Below are 21,916 nucleotides of genomic sequence, written 5' to 3' on the forward strand. Positions count from 1 at the left end.
AGTTTTGATGCCTTCAGTGTGAATCTACAATTTTCATAGTCATGAAAATAAAGAAAACTCTTTGAATGAGAAGGTGTGTCCAAACTTTTGGTCTGTACTGTACATAGAAGAGCGTTGCACTTATCAGTGTGATGCTCAAATGGAGTCACTAAAGGGGGGGGGGGGATCTCTCTGGTTGGAGTGAATGGTCTGACTGAAAAACGTTGTGCGACACTGCACTTAAAGTCCAAACAAAGAGGAAGTTAAAAGTGAATGTAGGAAGTAGCATACATGGGGTGATTTCAACAAATTATATTCAGAAAGCCACTCACATTTATAGATATAAAAAATAAATATCATACAGTAGTCACACACGGATTGTATATACGGGCTAAAACATTTTGTTTTGTTTTTATATAGAAGTGCCTCTTTAAAAAGTGCATTTTTGGCCAAAACGAAAACTTTCCAGTGCTTCTGAATCCTCATTTGAGTCTGTGGGACGTCTTGCTATTCTATTAATCCAAGAGCAGGAAGTGTTTGTCATATTCATCTCAATGAAGGGGCTGCTTGGTTCCCTGGTCCCTTGCCACAGAGCCAAAAAGATGTTTAACCTGGCATTACTCCTGGAAGGGCTGCAGTGAATCTTCTCCTATAAAACAGCCTATACAAATGGATGGCTCACATGTCCCTGAGCAGCTTCAAACAGATTAAGGCCCCTTTCACATGTCAGTGAATAACATACCCATTCACACATCAGTGGTTTTCCATGAGCTTTGTCCATGATTACAGATCCCTCACGCTATTAAAGTCTATGGGTCCGTGAAAACCACGGACGCAATATGGATGCCATCATTGTTTGGTCCGTGGTTTTCACAGACCATTGGTAGATGTTTTGGAAATTCATTTTCAGTCTAGCAGTGTCTGTGAAATACGGACATATAGACCAAACCACGGACACTTTATTGGATTCTTCATGGATGACCCACTGACCATCTTGTCACAAATTTCTTCATGGATGTGTGAATGAGGCCTAAAGAATGATGTACAATTTTTACACACATTGCGGGAAATGTATCATGAGGGCAATATTTGATGGCACACCAAGTTTATCAAATGTTGTACTTGGATTGTTACAGTTGATGACCTATCCTCAAGAAGTGAATGGGGCTGAGCTGCGATACCAAGCACAGGCGCTATACAATGCACAGCCCAGCTTGGTAAGCACGGGGAAGGTCGCTGCGCTCACAGGAGTGCCAGGGCTTTCTCAAACAGATGATCAGCGGGGGTCCTGGGGGTCTGTGAGGACAGGTTATCAGTATAAAAAAAGACTGGAAAACCCCCTTTAATTTTTTTAAGGTCACAGTGATAAACCTGGAGTGAAGCAAATTAACATAGCTAATCACAGCCATTTCCCACCCACTTTTCAAAACTGGAGTTAGTGGTGTAAAAATGCAAAAAGGTGCAAAATGTTCCACAAGACCAAAAACTCCCCAAAGCCTGTTTTTGCGACTTTTTGAAAGTGGAGGGCATGATGAATCCCCCCTTGTATTTCAATTTTATACCCTGTGACTTATTTCCTGTGTTTTTTTTTTTTTATATATCTCTACAAGTCTGCTTAGTGGACAGTAATTGTATGCAGGAGATACTGTAGTCATCCAATACTCAAATGTATATTTCCCAGGTAAAAAAAAAAACAAAAGACATTAGTCATTTTTATATTTTATATCTTGATGCATGAAATATGTAAAACATCAGGAAATACATTTCACATCTATGTACAAGCAATCCTACTCTTAAATGTATTTATTTTTATCCAATTAAGTGCTCTTTTTTGGTAGGGGCAATGTTAATTATCTACTGCATAGCAGAATCTGTAGCGACTTCTCTGTGCAATAAAAATGACACTATACATGGCCATCATATAATTGACAGCTTTCTGTGAAACAGATATGTTATTTGCCGCTTATGCCAATTAATAAAAATCCCTGTTAACCCTTACTTTGTATTAATTTAAAGGGGTTGTCACACTTCAGCAAATGGCATTGATCATGTAGAGAAAGTGAATACAAAGCACTTACTAATGTATTGTGATTGTCCATGTTGCCTCCTTTACTGGCTGGATTCATTTTTCCATTATATAAAATTCTTGTTTCCAGGGGTTAAGACCACCATGCAATCCAGCAGTAGGGGTCACGCTTGTACACTAGCAAAAGGTGCCAGGCTCTCTGGTGGCCAGGACCGCAGGAGTGTGCATAGGCCGGTACTTTTTCCTATAGTGTACAAGGACGGCGACCACTGCTGGAACGCAAGGTGGTCGTAACCCCTGGATACAATATGTGTATGATGTGATGGAAAAACTAATCCAGCCAATAAAGGAGGCAATATGGACAATCACAATACATTAGTAAGTGCCTTGTATTAACTTTCTCTACATGATAAATGCTATTTGCTGAAGAGACACCAACCCTTTAATCTTTGTTGCTTTTGTACAGCAGCAAAATCCAAAAAATACATATTGCAATAAGATCTTTTTTCAGCAAGTAGATTTGTTTCTAAATGTCTTTCCAGCCAATAAATAAGGGTTATGACTTCATTGCTAAATCTTTGCTTGCCCATTAGCTAGGCAAAATATACTCCCATAGTAGACAAATGTGTAGTCTTCACATTACAATTTTTGAAGTCATTATATTTTTTTTTTTATTCCTGAAATTGTTTAAAAGAAAAAAATATATACTGTCCACATTCTCTTAAAATTAAGGTGTTGTAGAGTCAATCAAAATGGCATTCCTCCACCGATGTGGCGGGCTACCTGCCCATCATTCGATTCCTCCTTATCCTTTTCGCGATCCCTATTCCAGTCTTTCAAACCTTCAGGAAGTGTTGTATCCTCTTCTACACTCCCAGTACCTTCTACAAATTCCTCATAAGTGGATTTTTCTGCAAATGGTCTTGGCCCCAAAAGATCCACCATATCACTCTTATCCAACACCTCCTTTTCTAGAAGACGGAGAGCGACCTACAAAATGGAAGACCACATGGTTGTTGCAAGTTGCTCTCTTCAACTTAATGAAAAAATAAATAAATACGTTTACAGTGTGGTAACCTACCTTCTCGATATCAGATTTCTTCTCCTTAAGCAGTTGCATAGTCCTTTCATAGGCAGAGTTTATCAGTATCCGAACTTCATCATCAATGAGTCTTGCGGTGGCCTCACTGTACGGCTTCTCCAACACCATTTCCCCTTGACGAGGAAGGTCAAATGAAACTTGGCCAACTTTATCACTCATGCCAAACTGGACAACCTATTAGATACAAAGATGCTTATTATTGCTGGACAAACTCATGAAGGCCAGTGGAGACTTATCCAACCATCCTGTAAGACATCTGTGTAGATGCTTCATCTTCTTTCCACCACAAAGGTCATTTATGCCCTATTCACAGGGTAGGTTCATAGACTTTAATGTCTATGGACTTACAGAAACAAATTAACACTGTACCCCTAATGTCTCCATCTGTATCAAAGCACATACATAGCCACCACTGCTTTCAGACTCCTCCTTACCAACGACATGTGGTGAGGAGAAATGGGCGATTCGGAACCCCCATACTAGTGATTAGCAGGGTTCCCAGCAGCGCAATAATAGTGTACTGGTAAGCACCTTTTTTTCCCCTGATGTAACACATAAGGAAACCATATGGAGCAAAACAGCATTCACATTAAACTAATATGGCAAGCTCTCATCGGAGGTCTGATGGAGTAGAGAAAAAAAAAAAAAAAAAAAAGGGGGGGGGGGGGGGGGTTCTTATTTTTGTCCTCTAAATCCTAAGTGTGTCTTATGGTGGGGTGCATCTTCTAGCGCAGGGGGGTCGGCAACCTTTTTTTTTTTTTACGGAGTGCCGATGTAGTTGAAGCACTCGGTTTGCCGAGCCATAAGGGATAGTAATAGAACACAGAACGAATAGAGTATAACGTGACATAAACCAGGTATTTCCTAGCTATGTCCCTAAATTCTCAACAACACTGCCTGACCTGCACAGCTTAAAGAGGCTTACAACTTTTCAAACAAAAAAATAAAATAAAAATATAGTAAATATTGTCACTGCTCCTCGGAATCCTCCTAAGGGACTAATATATGGGGGACCCCCTCCACACCAACCGTACACTTACTGACAGTGGGGAAGAGCAGCCCTCGCTCATTTTAAGTTACTGAGGGCTGCCCTCCCCCACCACTTTCCAACATACATTGGGACCCCCATATACTGCTGATCCCCACAGAGACTTGATCTAACCCCCCACAGACTAAACACATTTTCAGGCTCATTACTCCTTCCCCCAACCCCCCAAAGTAGTCAGAAAGCTGGTTTCCCTTCACAATCAGCTCCCCCTCCCTCCCAGCAATCTTGTTCAGGCTCACCACCCTCCCCCACAGTCAGTCAATCTGGTCACAGTGCTCATTCCCCCCCCCCCCCCCCCCATCTCCCTTAACTCACAATCCTGCCCCCTCCCCATCCCAACCTGGTTACATATTTGTTCCCCAATTCCCCCCCCCCCCCCACCCACCCAACGCAAATATGGCCATATGCCTATCCCCCCCCCCCCCCCCCTCCATCTCCCCAATCTGGTGACATGCTCATCTCCCCATCCCCAATCTGGTCACACACCACCACTCAATACATTTAAATACCTCTGGCAGCATTTATGGCAGCCCTGAGGAGGAGGAGATGCGCAGCGGTGAGGTACAGTAGCAGCTAGCCTGTAGGGTATCAGAGTGCCACTCTCTGCTATCGCTGCTCTGTGGAGTCCAGGGAGGACCTAGCAGACGCGTCGTTCATGACGCGTCTGAAGAACTATGTTTAGAGGTACAGCATGGGGACGGGGCATCCAACAAATGGCGACAAGACTTAAAAGTCTTGCCGTCATTTGTTGACAGTTGGCGTGCCATCAGAAAGTGGTCTGCGTGCCACCTCTGGCACACTTGCCGACCCCTGTTATATAGCAAAAAATATGGTGTATATACACACAGACTTTATTAATTATTGGATTCAAATCACATACCTGCGCGTAGGCACTTTGTGTCACTTTCTTTAAATCATCCTGAGCTCCAGTTGTAATTCTCCCAAAGAAGATTTCTTCAGAGACACGACCGCCCAGTGTCATGCACATCCTATCCAGCAGCTGCTCCTTTGTATATAGATACTGTTCTTTAGGCAAATACTGAGCATATCCTAAACCTTTTCCTCGTGGGATGATAGAAACCTGGAAGAGAATTCAGAATTCTTGGGCTAAAGTCCACTGCAAGAAATAAATCACACAAAAAGCAACACATTTCTGTAATCAGGAAAACCACAATCACACCAGCAGAAGTGTGGTCCTATGTGTGTTTACATTAGATGTTATACTGTCAAGATGTATAGTCTGAAAGCTGCCAAGGATTTATTTCAAGATGTATATGAAAGAAAAAATGTTACAGATCATACATATTCATTAACAGAAAGCTACAAATCAGGTTTATTGTCCTAACTTCTCCTCTTCTCCTAAACACAGCAATGGGTCCACTCTAGGTCACACACCCCTAGTTATAGTTTCATACCACTTGCAATCTGTTGCACATAATTAGTATTATTTACATACGCCTGTAAGGCCATATGGGTATGAATGGGGTGGGGGATCCATCACTAGGACTTCCTTAGCTAAAGCAGACCCGGGAAACCAGACATAACACAGCTTACTGATTTAATGGACATTGTACAAGTCTTCCACGTGCAGGAGAAATGGAAACTTGCCAGGCGCTATCCCTGCAACTTCTCATCAGGAGAGGGACTGACCCCTTGTCATCAGCATATTTCACACAAGTAATGATTTGTTCACACAGATTTCACACATATTACATGGCGTAAGTTGCGTGAAAACAGTTTCAAATGCACATCCAGCGTTTTCAATGGGAATCAACATTGTGGATTCCACAGCAAATATGCTTAAAATTAATTTTTGGTCATGTGAACATACCCTTAAAAGGGGCTGTCCAGGATTTTTCTATTAATGGCTCACGATAGGCCATCAATATTTGATTGGCGAGGGTCCAACACCATGTTAATTAGCTGTTCCAAGCATCTCTGGCGTTAAAGTAGGTGCTGGAGGATGGTGGTCTTTCCCAGTCTTCTGAATGTACTTATTGAGGCAAGAGAGGATGGTAGCCTTCCGGAATCAATGGCAGAGGCTGGAGTAGTATTAATATTGAGAGGGGGGGGGAAGGGTCTCTCGCTACATCCCATCGTTGGATGCCTCTAAGGCCCCTTTCACACGAGCGAGTTTTCCGCGCGGGTGCAATGCGTGATGTGAACGCATAGCACCCGCACTGACTCCTGACCCAGTCATTTCAATGGGGCTGTGTACATGAGCATTATTTTTTAAGCATCAGTTTAACATTGCGTGAAAATCGCAGCATGTTCTATATTCAGCGTTTTTCACTCAAGTGTGGGTGCGATGCGTTTTCAAAATAGTGCAAGTTTCACTGAACGCACCCTGAACGCATCCGGACCTAATCCGTCACGCTCGTGTGAAAGGGGCCTAAGGCGTTTGACAGGGTGGAGTAGAGATTCCTCTGGAAGGTCTTAGAGAGGATGGGTTTTGGAAGATGCTTACAAGGTCTGTCTTTTTGGGGAGGGGCACTTATCAAGGATGTCCATTATCACCATTATTATTTGATGTTTATATTGAGCGCCTTGCTGCTAGAGACAGGCAGGATCCTGGGATTGAAGGCTTTGGGACATTGGGAACAGAAGATCGTATTTCCCTATAGGCTGATATTTTATTTTAGATACAACATACCAATACCACACTCTTGAGCGTTAGAGTTGTTAATTCCTTTGGTGAGGTTTCGGGTCTTGATATTACTTGGTCTAAAACTATTCTTATGCCCCTGGATAAACTACAACCCTTTACTGACAAGTTGTTTAGCAATCTGACGATTTCCACCTCATTTGAATACTTAGGTATCATTATCTCTAAGATTCAAGACTTCCTACAGTCGAATTTGATCCCATTGATAACCAAATTGAGATCTAAAAAAAAAAAAAAAAAAAAAAAAACACAATATGGCTCCGACTTCCGTTATCTAGAGCCGATACAATATCTTGGGTGAAGATACTGATATTGCCCCAATTATTGTATATCCTCAGGAATTCCCCAGTGTGGATTGAAGATACGTTTAAGTTGATTGAGACAATTAGCAATGATCTACTTTGAAGGAGGAAGCGAGCTAGGCTTAAATTGGAGCATTTTTATAAGCCAATGGAACTGGGAGGATTAAATCTTCCCTATTTCAAAGGCTATTCTATAGCCTCACAGCTATGGTTGTACCATGAATGGGAGAAAAGTCCACTATGTAGAACTTTGGTGAAGAGGTCGCCACATGATAATATTTTTACCCTACTGGAATCTGGTCAATTAATTAATCCCCAACAGGACTATATAGTTGCTGCGAAGCTACTTATTAAGTCCTGGAGTACTATCAGAGATTGGTTTGGGATAAAGGGATCTCTTTGTTGTACGCTCCTCTGGCATAATTATCATTTGCAGGCCCTAAACAAACTGGTTGGGGATCAGTATTGGCAAAATAATATTTCAGTATCTTACACAGTGGGGTTGAAATTGTTATATTCCCTCTCTTTTGGAGTTAGCACAAAGAGAAAATATTCCTAACTTATCTTTGTTTTGGTATTTTCAGAAACGTTCAGCACTTTCTAGTATAAAAGAAAAATCGTTTTTTTTTATATTGATACTTCCACATTTTTGCATGATTTGATAGTAAAGCTGGCACAGAGGGTTAAGATTTCTCAATGCTATAAATATTTACTTATTAATTCCCAGGCCCCTGGGCAAAAAGCCTGGAGAAGGCATTGCCCAATGATTCAATCGGCTGATTGGGATAATATATTGGGGAATGTGGCATTAGCTTCTCATAATTTTAATCATACACTGGTTGAATTTAATATTTTTACACATAATTTATATTACACCTTTTTGGCTTAATAAATGGGGTTTGAGAAACATTTCCAATTGCCCAAGGTGTGATTCACCTGAGGCTGATCATCTACATAGGTTTTGGACCCGTATAGAATTAGAATACTGGAGGGCAATACACAATTATACCATTCAAAAATTGAAAGTGGCGACCCAATTTATGGTAGAGTCCTGGTTTTTGAGTGATCTATCCAAGGTTGGGTGCCATAAATATAAAGATAATGTTTTTGCCAAGACTGTTGATTGCAAAAGTTATGAAAAAATCTTATATAAACAAAGAAATGCTGGTGATAAATGGTTTAAGATATGGGGCAGACGGAAATCTTAATGAGTCCTGCCTCAACCTTCTCAATATCCCCGTTCTGCCTTGTTGTTGGCGGGGCTGGGAGACACATCGCAAAGGAATGGGAAGGGGGGGGGGTTAAGAAATAAGAAGTGATTATATTGATGTTTTATGTTGTATGGAAATATTATTCCTTAATTTATTGTGTGGTGGACGGAGCTGGTTACTGCAGCTCCAGCGCTGGATATACTTGGGAACAGCTGATTGATAAGTGTTGAATTCTGGTGGATAGGCTATCAATATAAAAATATTGGATAAACTCCGTAAGGCTTTGTCAAAATAGACTAGGCCATGGATGTGCATTGTGCTCTCCTTCACATCAATGGTCCAGTTCTGAAGATTGACGTGGGTCCCAGATGTGGGACCTGCACAGACACCTATCTGAAATTAATGGAATATCCTAGCAATGCCATCAATGTCTGAGATGGGATTACCCCTTTAAGTAACATAACATCTTCTGACATGGCTTCTGATCTTATCCCAAATAATTTCACACCGTTCCCACACACACAAAAACAAAAACACATACACAAGTGGCTTACAAGTATACAAGAGCCAGGTATACATACATACATATATACAAGTGGCTCACAGGAGTTAGGTATGTATCTAACCTTTAAAAGAGGATCTGCATGTTCCAAGAACCACCCTGCCACAGCATGCCCAGCTTCATGATAAGCCACCGTCTTTTTTTCCTCTGGATGGAGAACCTGGGTTTTCTTTTCCAAACCTGTAAATTGAAGGGGATCCAAGAGCAGGAGTAAAATTAAGTAAGAACAAAAAGCAATAGTATTACTATAATAAGAGGAATAATGTTTAACTATTTTGCTACAATAGACAGTACAGTATTCACTGTGCCTAAGGCTCTGAACACAGAACAAGATTGTGGCAGGGGATCAGTACTATAGTCAAATTCTATGTTCATATGACCAAAAATTATGAATAATGTCTGAACGAAATACCGTTAATGGGAACCTGTCACCTGGTTTTTGGGTATAGAGCTGAGGACATGGGCTGCTAGCACATCCGCAATACCTAGTCACCATATCTCTCTGTGCTTTTTTTTTTTTTACACAATAAAAAGATTTTATAGATATGTAAATGAACCTTAGAGGAGTCCTGTGTTCTCTGACTGAGCCCAGCCACCCCCACTGTGAATGAACCCAGCACCGCCCCGCATCCGCCAAATTTCCTCCTTGCTCCCCGACGTCACAAAGCTAGAGCGCCGAAATCTTGCGATGCGCGAGTTCCCCGAGGCTGATGCCAGCAAAGGGAAGGAACAATATGCCGACACTGCGCATGCGCTAGCTCACGCATCGAGAGATTATGGCGCTTTAGCTTTGTGATGTCGGGGAGCAAAGAGGAGATTCGGAGGATACAGGGTGGTGCTAGGCTCCTGCACAGTGGGCGTGGCTGGGCTCCGGAAACTTTAGTAGCCTCATTTACACACTATATACAATATATATTTGACACAATAAAAGCACAGAAAGCTATGGGGACTGGATATTGTGGATGTGCTATAGGCGATCTAGCAGCCCATGTCCTCAGCTCTATACCCAAAATCCAGGTGACAAGTTCCCTTTAAAGGGGCTCTTACTTCAGCAAATGGCATTTATTACATAGAGAAAGTTAATATAAGGCACAGACTAATTGGTCGCAGGACTGAAAAAGGGGTGGGAGGGAAGAGGGGGGTGGGTGGGTGTAAGGGGTTGTTATTGTAATAATATATTGTTTTTATGAAACTCAAATAAAAAATTATCCGATTTAAAAAATATATATAAGGCACCGACTAATGTAACGTTATTATCCATATTGCTTCCTTTGCTGGCTTCATTCATTTTTCCCCATCACATTATACACTGCTCATATCCATGGTTATGACAAGCCTGCAATCGCGCGGCGGTGGCCATGCTTGCTGGAAACTAGCAGTGTATAATGTGATGGAAAAATGAAACAAGCCAGCAAAGGAAGCAATATGGACTATCACAATACATTAGTAAGTGCCTTGTATTAAATTAGTTTACGTGATAAATGCCATTTGCTGAAGTAAGACAACCCATTGAAGCTAAAATGGATTCAAGGTAGACTTGCTGCTACTATAGTGCATTGATGGTACTGGCAAGTCAAATGAGTTACTGATGTAGTGAAATTGGTTACTCTATGAAGTATACTGTTACAAGTCAACAGAGGCACCAAATCATAACTTATCGAAGACAACCTGACTACCTTAGACTTTCTAGAAGGTCACATTCCCCTGTTTCTTACCTCCTATTACTCTCTCAATGGCTTGTTCAAAGTGCTTCTGGTTTATGGCATCAGAGAGGTGTCTGGCAGCAATAAGAGCAGCTTCATTGCACACATTTGCTATATCTGCCCCTGTAGACAAAAAGAAGAGAGATATACAAAAGGGAAACTTGAGAAGAAAATCTTAGAGCTAAATAGACTCTGATGAATGGCTATATGCACCAAAGACTTAATTGCCTGGTGCCAAAACTACATGTCTAGGAAAGAGATATTGTAATCTGGTGAAGGTTGGCTTTCTCCATCATAGAGATTTTGCAGTTTTAATTAAAACTAATAAAGTTTTCACCGATCCTGACATTACAATAGAAGTACCTGGCACTGTAGGGCATCATTAGTGGATGTCATTGCTGTCCTTTTCTTTCAGTTTGGCAGCTCTGCTGCCCCGCTGTGCCACCTGTTCTGGTTTCACGCCCTGTATGCTTATAGATAGCATTGGTACAGGAAGACGCCAGCTTTTCTCAGGGTGTGTCATCTCCTCCCTGGCTGTCACGGTCCAATCGCAGCAGAGGGAGAAAAAGATGCCCCCTGGAGAAGGAGAGATTTTTTTGGGCGAAAAGCTGGCGACTCCTCCTCACTCAACTGATGCCGTCTATTAGCATACAGGGCACAAAACCACAACGGGGGGGGGGTACTGGGGGCAACAGAGCAGTCGAGCCATAACATCTACTAATAATGCCCTATGGTGCCAGGTACTTCTATTGCAGTGTTAGGACTGGTGAACGGTCCCCTTTAAAGGGAGTTGGCCACTTTATGCCAACTTTTCGAAATGTGCTGAAAACTGCACTGTAGTCTGTAATAAGAGCATATGCATTGCTGTCCTCTGTTGTGCAGCGCCAACCCCTTGTGCCTTCTCTGCTGTACATATGACAATACTGCTGCCCAATATGGCTGTTGATGGAGGGGCCCATGACTATTCCTATCCATCAGTGGCCTCCATAGAGTATAACTGTGCACAGCATGAGTAACTAATGAATGCACACTATTACTCAATGGACGGGTCTAGTCATGCGCCCCTCCATCAATGGCCATTTCATACACAAGAGCCGACTGTCAGCATAACAACCTAGTGCTGCACAACAGGGGACAGCGATGCAGATAGTCTTCTTCCAATATGATGCGTATGGGCACTAGAAACGGTTATTTTCCACTATCGGACGGGCAGTGTTAGTTATTTTCGGCCAAACCCCCTTTATGTTAGCATGGTATAAAAGCACTGTAGGCGTCCAGTAGTTGCTCACCCTTCTCCCCTATAGAAGTAACAACAATGATGGCTGTGATCAGTTACCTAGTGTGTAAGAGCAGTTTCAGATCTATTAGAAACATCAGATGAAGTCAAGCAAAAAAAACACATTAAGGGTCCATTCACACGTCCTGTTTTTTTTCATCCTGAAAAACGGTCCGTTTTTTGCGGATCCGTTGTTCCTGAAAATGTTTCCGTATGTCATCCGTTTTTTGCGGATCCGCAAAAAAAGGAAACATGTATACATTTCAATAATCAAATAAAGTTGTTTGGATTTCTTTGAAAAAAAATAGAAAAAAATAAATAAAATTTGTTATGTGTTTCCAGGAACGGAATCCGCAAAAAACGGATGACATACGGAATGACATCCGAATGTCATCCGTTTTTTGCGGATCCATTGACTTTGTATTGTACCAGGATCCGATTTTTCAGGACAAGAATAGGACATGTTTTATATTTAAACGGACATGCGGAACGGAACAACGGAAACGGACAGCACACATTGTGCTGTCCGATTTTTTCCAGGACCCATTGAAAATTAATGGGTCCAGATCTGGTCCTGATCTGTTCCTGAAAAAACGGAACAGATCAGGAAAGAAAAAACGGACGTGTGAATGGACCCTTACTTTTACGGATTACTTTATTGCTAGAGATTATTTTTTTTACGCCTCTCCTCACCTGAAAATCCAGGCGTTAAAGCTGCCATTTTTCTACTCAGTGCATCTTTATCCAGTGTAATCTCTAATTTCAAGGGCCTAAGATGAACTTTAAATATAGATGCTCTGCCTTTTATGTCTGGAGGGCCTGTAATGAACATGGTAATTATTAGAGAGTACATATACGTGTGGGTGTTTTCAGCCATGAGCTTGGTAATGCCTTACCTATATAAATCTGCCGATCAAATCGACCAGGTCTCAAGAGAGCGGGATCCAAGATATCGGGTCTGTTTGTCCCAGCCAATACAACCACATTTGTTGTAGTATTAAAGCCTGTAAAGACATAAACCAATATGAAGCCGTCTAACCTGCCAATGTGTAGGTGCTAGGGATACACTGCTATAGGCTATAGTCGGGGCACACTACCAGGAAGCTGGTCTGTCCCAACTAGGGATGAGCGAATCGACTTTGGATGAAACATCCGAAGTCGATTCGCATAATACTTCATTTGAATACTGTACGGAGCGAGCGCTCTGTACAGTATTAGAATGTATTTCCTTCTATAAGCCAAAGTTATTACTTCGCAAAGTCTCGCGAGACTTTGCGTAATAACTTCAGAAATTGATTTATACTGTAAAAAAATAAAAATAAAATAAATATTTCCCCGAACTGAACCAAACCAGAGTTTGGGAATTTTTTTTATTTTTACAGTAGAAAGACTTCGCAAAGCAATAACTTTGGCTCGTAGAAGCCAATACATTGTAATAATACTTCATTTGAATACTGTATAGTATGTCGATTCGCTCATCCCTAGTCCCAACATTCCCAATGAGAAATCAAGAGGCACAGAGACAAATATGTATGATGAATCCATTACCATCCATTTCTACTAGGAGTTGATTCAGTGTGTTTTCTTGCTCATTTTGACCACCAAAGTTGCCACGTCCTCTTTTCCGTCCAACAGCATCAATCTCATCGATGAAGAGAATGCAAGGAGCATGCTTCCTGGCCATACTAAATAGGTCTCGTACCTAGAATAAAAGGAGCAGAGATGATCTAATGTCAGTAGAGTGAGACATATAATTCACATATGAACAACAGAAAACATGTCAACAGGCAATGTAAGACTGACCCACCACAGTACTCAAGGATCGTATGGTGGGCCTATGCCCTGACAGCATAGCCTCCAGAGCTCCAGTAAAATTGGTGGTCACTAGAGCCTATTTCTTATTGTTTAAGGGGGCTGTCCAGGCCTCTTTAAAAGGTCTTCATTGTTTTGGGAAAAACTTACTCTGGCAGGTCCGACACCAACAAACATCTCGAGGAACTCCGAACCATTGACTGTGATAAAAGGAACACTGGCTTCTCCAGCGGTGGCTTTTGCTAGCAAAGTTTTTCCTGTACCAGGAGGACCAGTGAGAATAGCTCCCTAAAAAAAGATGCATCTGTCAATCCTCAAACACCATGTAATTGGGGAGGGGGACTAGGATCATACCAAGAGCAAAAGGCCATTGAGAAATAGGTCATTGATATTACTGCTGTACACACATTTATAAGCCCAAATACTGGTATACCGCTCTTTGTAAAGAAGCTCATGATGTCTCCTGGTGGTCAGTTATAGCACTGCATTTGATATTAGCCTTGCCCTTGATACATCTTTAAAACAAATAAAAAAAATAGACAAAAAATATATATATTATTTTATTTTTTTGGTCTATTTTAATTTGTTTTAAAGATGTATCAAGGGCAAGGCTAATATCAAATGCAGTGCTATAACTGACCACCAGGAGACATCATGAGCTCCTTTACAAAGAGCGGTATACCAGTATTTGGGCTTATAAATGTGTGTACAGCAGTCATATCAATGACCTATTTCTCAATGGCCTTTTGCTCTTGGTATGATCTTGGTCCCTATATATATACACACACCATTTAAAAGTAATGCTCTTATATATACATATTTAGCTGTATCCCAAACCCCAAATTGCAGCACACATACGACAACCTCACCTTTGGAATTTTTGCTCCTAAATCTTGGTATTGCTTTGGATTCTTTAAGAAATTTACAAACTCCATAATCTCAAGTTTAGCCTCCTCACATCCTGCAACATCCTTGAACTTGACATCAATTTCATCCTTGAGTACTTTCGCAGTTGTCTCTCCGACGCTGAAGAGCCCTCCCATACCACGGCCTGTTCGTCCTCCAGCAGGACCCCTCCTCAGTGTGTAGACGAGGAAGGCAAGAATTAGGAATGTTGGAAGGATGTTCAGAAAAAAGGAGCTAGAAGCAGGAGGAATACATCCGGGTTAGAATGAATACAATCTACAATCCTTTTTTTAAGAAACTTATCACATCATATTGTGGGAATAATGGATAAATGTGTCAAAATGTAAAATATTTGTATACATTAAAAGCTCAGTAGAAAAATATAGGAGAAACACTGGCTTCACAGTCACCTTTCGGGCACGTCTACATGAAAAATCCATGCAGAGGGAGGCAACATCTGCTTGAGCTACCTGCAGTTTAAATGCAGATTTCACTTGTCACGGATTTCGACCTACACAATGCAAAGGATGGAAACCCTCATCATAAAATCACATTATACACTGATTGTTTCCAGGGGTTACAGCCGCTGTTGAAGCTGCCAGCGCATTTGACTGAAAAATTAACCAAGCCTGCAACGGAAGCAATATGGACAAGCACAATACATAAGTAAGTGCCTTGTATTAACCTTGTCTACATGGTAAATGCCCTTTGATTAAAGCAAAAGAACCCCTTTAATGTTTTCCTATGGGGGAAAAAAAGAAAGCCACTAGCAACCTTGTAACCATCCCCAAAAAGCTAACGCGATTGGATACTTTGCAATGTCAAAGTCAATTGCATTTTGTTTCCCTCATAGATACTTAAGCTGCCATAACTGACCAACAATACGGTATTCCAGGGAGCCTCATGCTAAGGTACCGATTAGCAATAGAAGTTAAAGTTTGCATTTGCATTGAGCAGATTAAAGAGGACCTTTCACCGTTGCTGACATTTTGAGATGTCCTCATGCTTATTTTTTTTCCCGATGGGCTGCTCTGTTGCCCCCATTCTGGTTTCCTGCCCTGTATGCAAATTTTTACCGTTGGTACAGGAAGGAGGAGACGCTGTGTTTCTCAGGGGGCGCCTCCTTCTCCCCTGGCTGTAGTGCTGTCCAGTCGCAGCGGACCGCATCAGAGCCAGGGAGAAACAAAGAAGTCACCTTCTGTGGCTCTGCTGCTGTGACGTGGACCACTGCAACTGGACAGCTCACAGCCAGGGATAAGGAGATATCCCCTGAGAAACATGGCAGTCTCCTCCTCCCTGTACCGATGATATGGATTAGCATACAGGGCAGGAAACCAGAACGGGGGGGCACAGCGGAGGAACAGAGCAGCCCATCGGGGAAAAAAAAATAGAAAATAAGCAAGAGGACATCTCCTCAACATGCCCTACAGTGCCAAGTACTTAGTCAGGTCCATAAATATTGGGACAGCGACACAATTCTAACATTTCTGACTCTATACACCACCACAATGGATTTGAAATGAAACGAACAAGATGTGCTTTACCTGCAGACTGACAGCTTTAATTTGAGGGTATTTACATCCAAATCAGGTGAACGGTGTAGAAATTACAACAGTTTGCATATGTGCCTCCCACTTGTTAAGGGACCAAAAGTAATGGGACAGAATAATCATAAATCAAACTTTCACTTTTTAATACTTGGTTGCAAATCCTTTGCAGTCAATTACAGCCTGAAGTCTGGAACGCATAGAAATCACCAGACGCTGGGTTTCATCCCTGGTGATGCTCTGCCAGTCCTCTACTGCAACTGTCTTCAGTTCCTGCTTGTTCTTGGGGCATTTTCCCTTCAGTTTTGTCTTCAGCAAGTGAAATGCAGGCTCAATAGGATTCAGGTCAGGTGATTGACTTGGCCATTGCATAACATTCCACTTCTTTCCCTTAAAGGGCTTCTGTCACCCCCCAAAACCCATTTTTGGGCATATTAAAATCCTTATTGTACGACTATTCCCTATATAGGGCTCTTACCTTGTTCTGTGGCTTTGTTTCATTAAAAATAGAGTTTTTAAAATATGCAAATGACTTCACTACCAACAAGTAGGGAGTCTACTTGCTGGTAGCAGCCGCATCCTCCTTTTAAAAAAAAGATGTAGTTTGGCAAACTCTTATCTGATCTTCCTTTTTGAGGCTCACCAATAGTTTACATATTGTGGTGAACCCTCTGTATTCACTCTGGTGAAGTCTTCTCTTGATTGTTGACTTTGTTCTCCTTGAGCGCCGGCTCCGCTCTCCTTCAGGGGGCCGGTCGGGCTCCTCCTTCAGTGCAGGGCTGCCTGAACGAGCGCATCGGGGCTGCGCCATATGCTAACAGGCGGGAGAAGCCTTTGATCTCCCGCCTGTAGCATTTAGCATTCTGGACAGCGTGATGGTAATCGCGCTGCCGGAATGCGCATAATAGAAGGAGGGGAGGCTTCTCCCTTCCTTCTATCATGCATAATTATCTCCAGCAGCGCTGGAGATAATTACAACAAAGGACTCAGATTCTGTTGAATCAGAGTTCTTTGTAGTCCGGTCATTCTGATGCAATCAACCAGATTGCATCAGTGTGAATGCTTGGGGCACATTCACACCGATGCACCTGGTTTCAGGTATGGGGGGGGAAATATATGTATAATATACATGTGTATGGATGCTTGGGGCACATCCATAAACATGTATACACTGGGGTATATAGGGGACATATATCAGGGGGTAAATATATATTATAAGGGGGAATTATATATACACTATACACCTATATTATAAGGGGGCACAGCTACCACATATTTCCCACAGGGGCCACCATGAGTCAATTAATGCATGCATATGCTAATTATATATATATATATATATATATATATATATATATATATATATATACACACACACACACACACACACACGTCTCAACCCTTCCTCAACACTGATGAAAGCTCCTCTTTAACCAAGATTGGAGTTTTACATGCCAGTCCTAGAGAATAGTCCATCAGAGCAAGATGTGCCAGAGAGGGACAGACCTCTTAATTTGCTACAATTTCAGACAGTCTGTGTGCCAGAAATCAAACATATGCCAGCTATGACCTAGTGCAGATTGTAACTATAACTTACACCAGTTTGAGGCATAAACTATAGTAAATCTGTCAGAGACCCCCTACACTGGGCCTGCGCAGGTAAAAATAAATAAAATAGGAATCTTAACGGATCCATGTGTACAGCTAGAAAAAATTAAAAGTTAGGTCCTTAGTGATATTGTTCCTAAAATAGGCCAATTAAAGAGTTTAAGGGGTTTTCCAAAACTTTTTAACTGATGGCCTATCCTGTAGGCTATCAGTATCTGATCGGTGGGGATCCAATACCTGGGATTCTGCCGATAAGCTGTTTGAGAAGGCACAGATGCAGGCCTTCTCACAGCTTACTAAGCACATTGCTGTATATTGCAGTGGTTGTGCTTTGTGTCACAGCTCAGCCCCATTGACTTGAACGGGGCAGAGCTGCGCTTAGGCTAAGGCCATGGCGCTCACAGGAGCACTAGTGCCTTCCCAAACAGCTGATCGGCAGGAATCCCACGTGGCGGACCCCTACCAGTGGGATACTGATGACCTATCTTAAACCTCATTAAGGCTACTTTCACATCTGCGTTTTCCCTTACGATTTTGAGATCCGGCAGAGAATCTCAAAACAGCAAGAAAATGCATCCGTTTGAATAATACAACCGACTGCGTCCGTCCAGAAAGGATCCGGTTGCATTATATTGAAAATGAACGGCACCAGTGACTTACATGCTTTTTTTTTTTTTTTTAATGCCGAATACGGTATGTTCACTTTCCTATGCTGCATGCCAAAATCCTGCTTGCTGTGGTTGTGTGTCCGGCACGGGAACGCAACAAAACAACAAAACAGAACGGAAAGCATTCTGGTGCAGTCCATTTTGTTTTGTTCAGTTTTGTCCCCATTGACAATGAATGATCCTATGCCAGATCTCGAAACCGGAAAGGAAAATGCTGATGTGAACATAGCCTTAGCATGACAATTCCAAAACCAGGCAAGTGAATTAAAAACTTACCCATCACCCTCCACCGTATACACCACAGGCACTCTATTCTCTGGCTCTATACCATACTCCTGCTGTGCAGTTTCCAAATTCCTCTCAAAAGTGTCCACACTGCCAATATTAAACCAGACATATTTCTACACGTAAAAACAGAAAAAAATACAACAGATCACAAACTGCTCAGGAAATTGTATGACATTTCACTTGACTGGGATGAACAGCTGTAAGTACCTTGCACTGCGGCTACAGTGTAGACGGTGTGCAGGTAAACAATAAAGAGGGCGCATGGGCCCTACAAACAGCTGATCTCTGGGGGGTGCGTGGAGTCAGACCCCCCTCCAATCTGATATTGATTACCTATCTTGGGAATAGGTAATTAATATCATGAAACCAGACAACCCCTTTAAGTCATACCCTCCCCAGTTAAGATACACTATGATCAGGAAAGAAGTAGTAGGTTAACAGGGGACAGTATAAAGAAACTGTGCCCAATAATACAAAATCTAGAAAAATATAAAAATGACAAAATCCTTACCCCTTCCATACTTGATTTTCCAGGAATAAGGACAACTTTTACAAAACGCTTATTTACAACCTGCAGCCGGTCCACCTAAAAGACAGGAAGTTTGGTTTGGTAAGAGAAATGACAGACGATATAGAATTGGTTCCACCATCTTTAACCACCAAGAAGCAGGAATCTTAACCACTCACTGTCGTCCCTGTTTTCAAGGGAGCTCCTGTTTTAGAGCAGCTTTTTGCTCTACAGCCAGGATCGGGGCAGCTGCAGTCCTAACTGTTAACCCTTTGACTGCCACAGTCTGACACCACAGCACGATCAAAGAGGATTTTCCTCTTGGATTGGGTCCCAGTGATCTGATCGTAGACTGGGTAAGCAGTCAGCCCTGAGGTTCTGTAACAGACAGCAGCACTATAAGGTCACACTAGGGTTGTCCTAACCACAGCGTGTGCCATAGACACAGAGCATAACGTTCAGGAGTATGCGGATACATTAGAAGTATAAAATTATGTTGCAAGGCAGTAATTCCTTAATGGTATTATACAAACATGTATTTTAAAAAAATGAAGTTAAAAATAATAAATAAGCAATTCTTTTTAGTAAAATACACTAACATGCATACTTACGTAAATGCTAAATTCTACACTTATTAGGTACCCACATGATCAAAATAACCTAAACAACTCATTTACAGGTTGTTCAGTGTGAAATATGTACAGTACAATTTTTGTTGTACCCCAATATAAAAATAAGCTATCTTCACCTAATATACATGCTCAATTGCACACAGATGCCAGAGCAGCAGATAATTACTCACACAATTATTACAGATATACACGGTTATCCAGCTGGGACCATGGTGCTGTTAGCAGGACCCAGTCCGTCTTACGAAGGGTCCATTCACACGTCCACAAAATGGGTCCGCATCTGTTCAGCAATTTTGCGGAACGGGTGCAGACCCATTCATTTTTAATGGGGCCGGAAAGTGCTGTCCGCATCGGCATTTGCAGATCCACACTTCTGCATTTGTGCTTCCGCAAAAAAAAAAATAGAACATGCCCCATTCTTTTCCGCAATTGCAGGCAAGTTTAGGCATTTTCTATTATAGTGTCGGCGATGTGCGGTCCGCAAATAGCGGAATGCATATTGCTGGTGCCCGTGTTTTGCGGATCCACAAAACACTTACGGACGTGTGAATGATGGACCCTTATAGTACACCGAGTCAGTGGGGTCCAGCAGAAGAATGACAGTTGGGAATCATCCTCTTCTCTCCCTAATGTGTCCCTAGACTACCCATGTCTACAGAGCACCCATCCCGACAAGGGAGACCCCACCTCTCGGTGGCTAAAACCTGTAAGGATCCTGTGGTTACCCTGTACTAGAAATTCACAAGCGTCTCGACACATGCCCCCAACAAAAAAATTCTGGTTCATCATGGGACTACATGAAGGTAAATTCTGATACACGTGCCCAGCATCCTTGAGCTGTCAAGCTGACTTCTGCATCATGCTTCCCTAACCACCCTTAGTTTTTCCACACTTTGATATGCCTTTCAGGGTGGAACTCTGGCCACCAATTAAGTAGCCTGTGCCAAATTAGAGGCGTATTGCAAGCTCCTCTGCCTGGAGATAGGACATTTGATAGATACATCTCACGATACTTACTGGACCGCCTGGGCTACTTTTACAACCTCTAGCAATTAGTAAGTTCAGATAGTCATTGAAGAACTTGGTGGCATTAATTCTCCCCACAGTTACAGCAAGCTAAGTGACTTATGTGATGAACACCAATACATTATAGGTGTGCTAATTTTACAGTAGATCAAGCCACGGATCACAGATACAGTGTGGTCAAGATATACAACTCATGGGCCCTGCGTTGGAAATATGGTGTCCTAGCGTCCCAATGTCCTCACAATAAAAATAAAAAATTAGCAAATTAATTGCATCATTGTACTCGTTATTGTATAGGATTGTTTTTAACTGAATATTTGCTTTTACACACCTATATTAAATGTAGATTCTTCATCCAATGATTCAAAATATAACGTGTAGCGCTGAGTGCCAAAATATTAGGACTACTGATTTCAGTTTTTTGGTTCTGTGTTTTGTGCACTCAGCCTACAGGGGCGCACACCCAAATTACGTGTTAACATGTCCATTCAACGGGTGTCTGATGCATTATCTGTATGAATGATCATTTTACTTTACAGTAAATAGAAGTATATATTCTCATGATACAATTTCTGGCAAATATACAGTCCTTTCTGACTTGTTGCCATGATTTCCAGGCTCGTGGAATATAAAACAGTCAGTAGGTACGCACGCACGCACCGCTGGAGCGCTTCCCACTCACCATGCCTTGTGATAAGTAGTTGTTCACAAAGTCTTTCCACGTGATTTCTACAGGAACCTTCCTGAAGAAAATGTAGTAAGTTGCAGCCGCCCAAAATGCTGTACATGCTAGGAAGTAGTATCTGAACTGGTTATCATCCCAAGGGAACTCTCCCTGTAAATCAGAGATTAAGAGGTCACACAAGATAACATACTCAAAAGATCTAATAAAAGCTTTATATGTCAAAATATCAAAAAAGGAAAGAAAAGTGCATCATATTCCTTCTGAAGATTCCCCATTTTTAAGGAAATTCACTAGCTGTCAAAAAATATCGGAGATTGGGCTGACCACCATTCATGCTTTTTTGGCTTTCCACATTCTATCAA

General features: G+C 41.9%; 1 protein-coding gene across 1 annotated transcript in view; it reads right to left on the reverse strand.

Moving 5' to 3' along the window:
- Positions 1-1,686: 1,686 nt before the first annotated feature.
- The window catches only part of AFG3L2 (AFG3 like matrix AAA peptidase subunit 2), a 31,083-nt gene continuing 10,853 nt past the window's right edge, over positions 1,687-21,916 (reverse strand). The window contains exons 5-17 of the mRNA XM_044294396.1: positions 21,552-21,704; positions 19,215-19,289; positions 18,692-18,816; positions 14,556-14,826; positions 13,837-13,974; positions 13,423-13,576; positions 12,771-12,878; positions 12,568-12,693; positions 10,611-10,721; positions 8,960-9,075; positions 5,036-5,236; positions 3,087-3,281; positions 1,687-2,995 (exon numbers count right to left, since the gene is read on the reverse strand). Coding sequence (XP_044150331.1) covers positions 2,753-2,995; positions 3,087-3,281; positions 5,036-5,236; positions 8,960-9,075; positions 10,611-10,721; positions 12,568-12,693; positions 12,771-12,878; positions 13,423-13,576; positions 13,837-13,974; positions 14,556-14,826; positions 18,692-18,816; positions 19,215-19,289; positions 21,552-21,704 — 2,016 coding nt within the window. The 3' untranslated portion in view covers positions 1,687-2,752. The remainder of the gene's footprint in view (positions 2,996-3,086; positions 3,282-5,035; positions 5,237-8,959; positions 9,076-10,610; positions 10,722-12,567; positions 12,694-12,770; positions 12,879-13,422; positions 13,577-13,836; positions 13,975-14,555; positions 14,827-18,691; positions 18,817-19,214; positions 19,290-21,551; positions 21,705-21,916) is intronic.

This window comes from Bufo gargarizans, chromosome 5 (genome assembly GCF_014858855.1).
Source record: "Bufo gargarizans isolate SCDJY-AF-19 chromosome 5, ASM1485885v1, whole genome shotgun sequence".
In the NCBI taxonomy this organism is placed as follows: domain Eukaryota; kingdom Metazoa; phylum Chordata; class Amphibia; order Anura; family Bufonidae; genus Bufo; species Bufo gargarizans.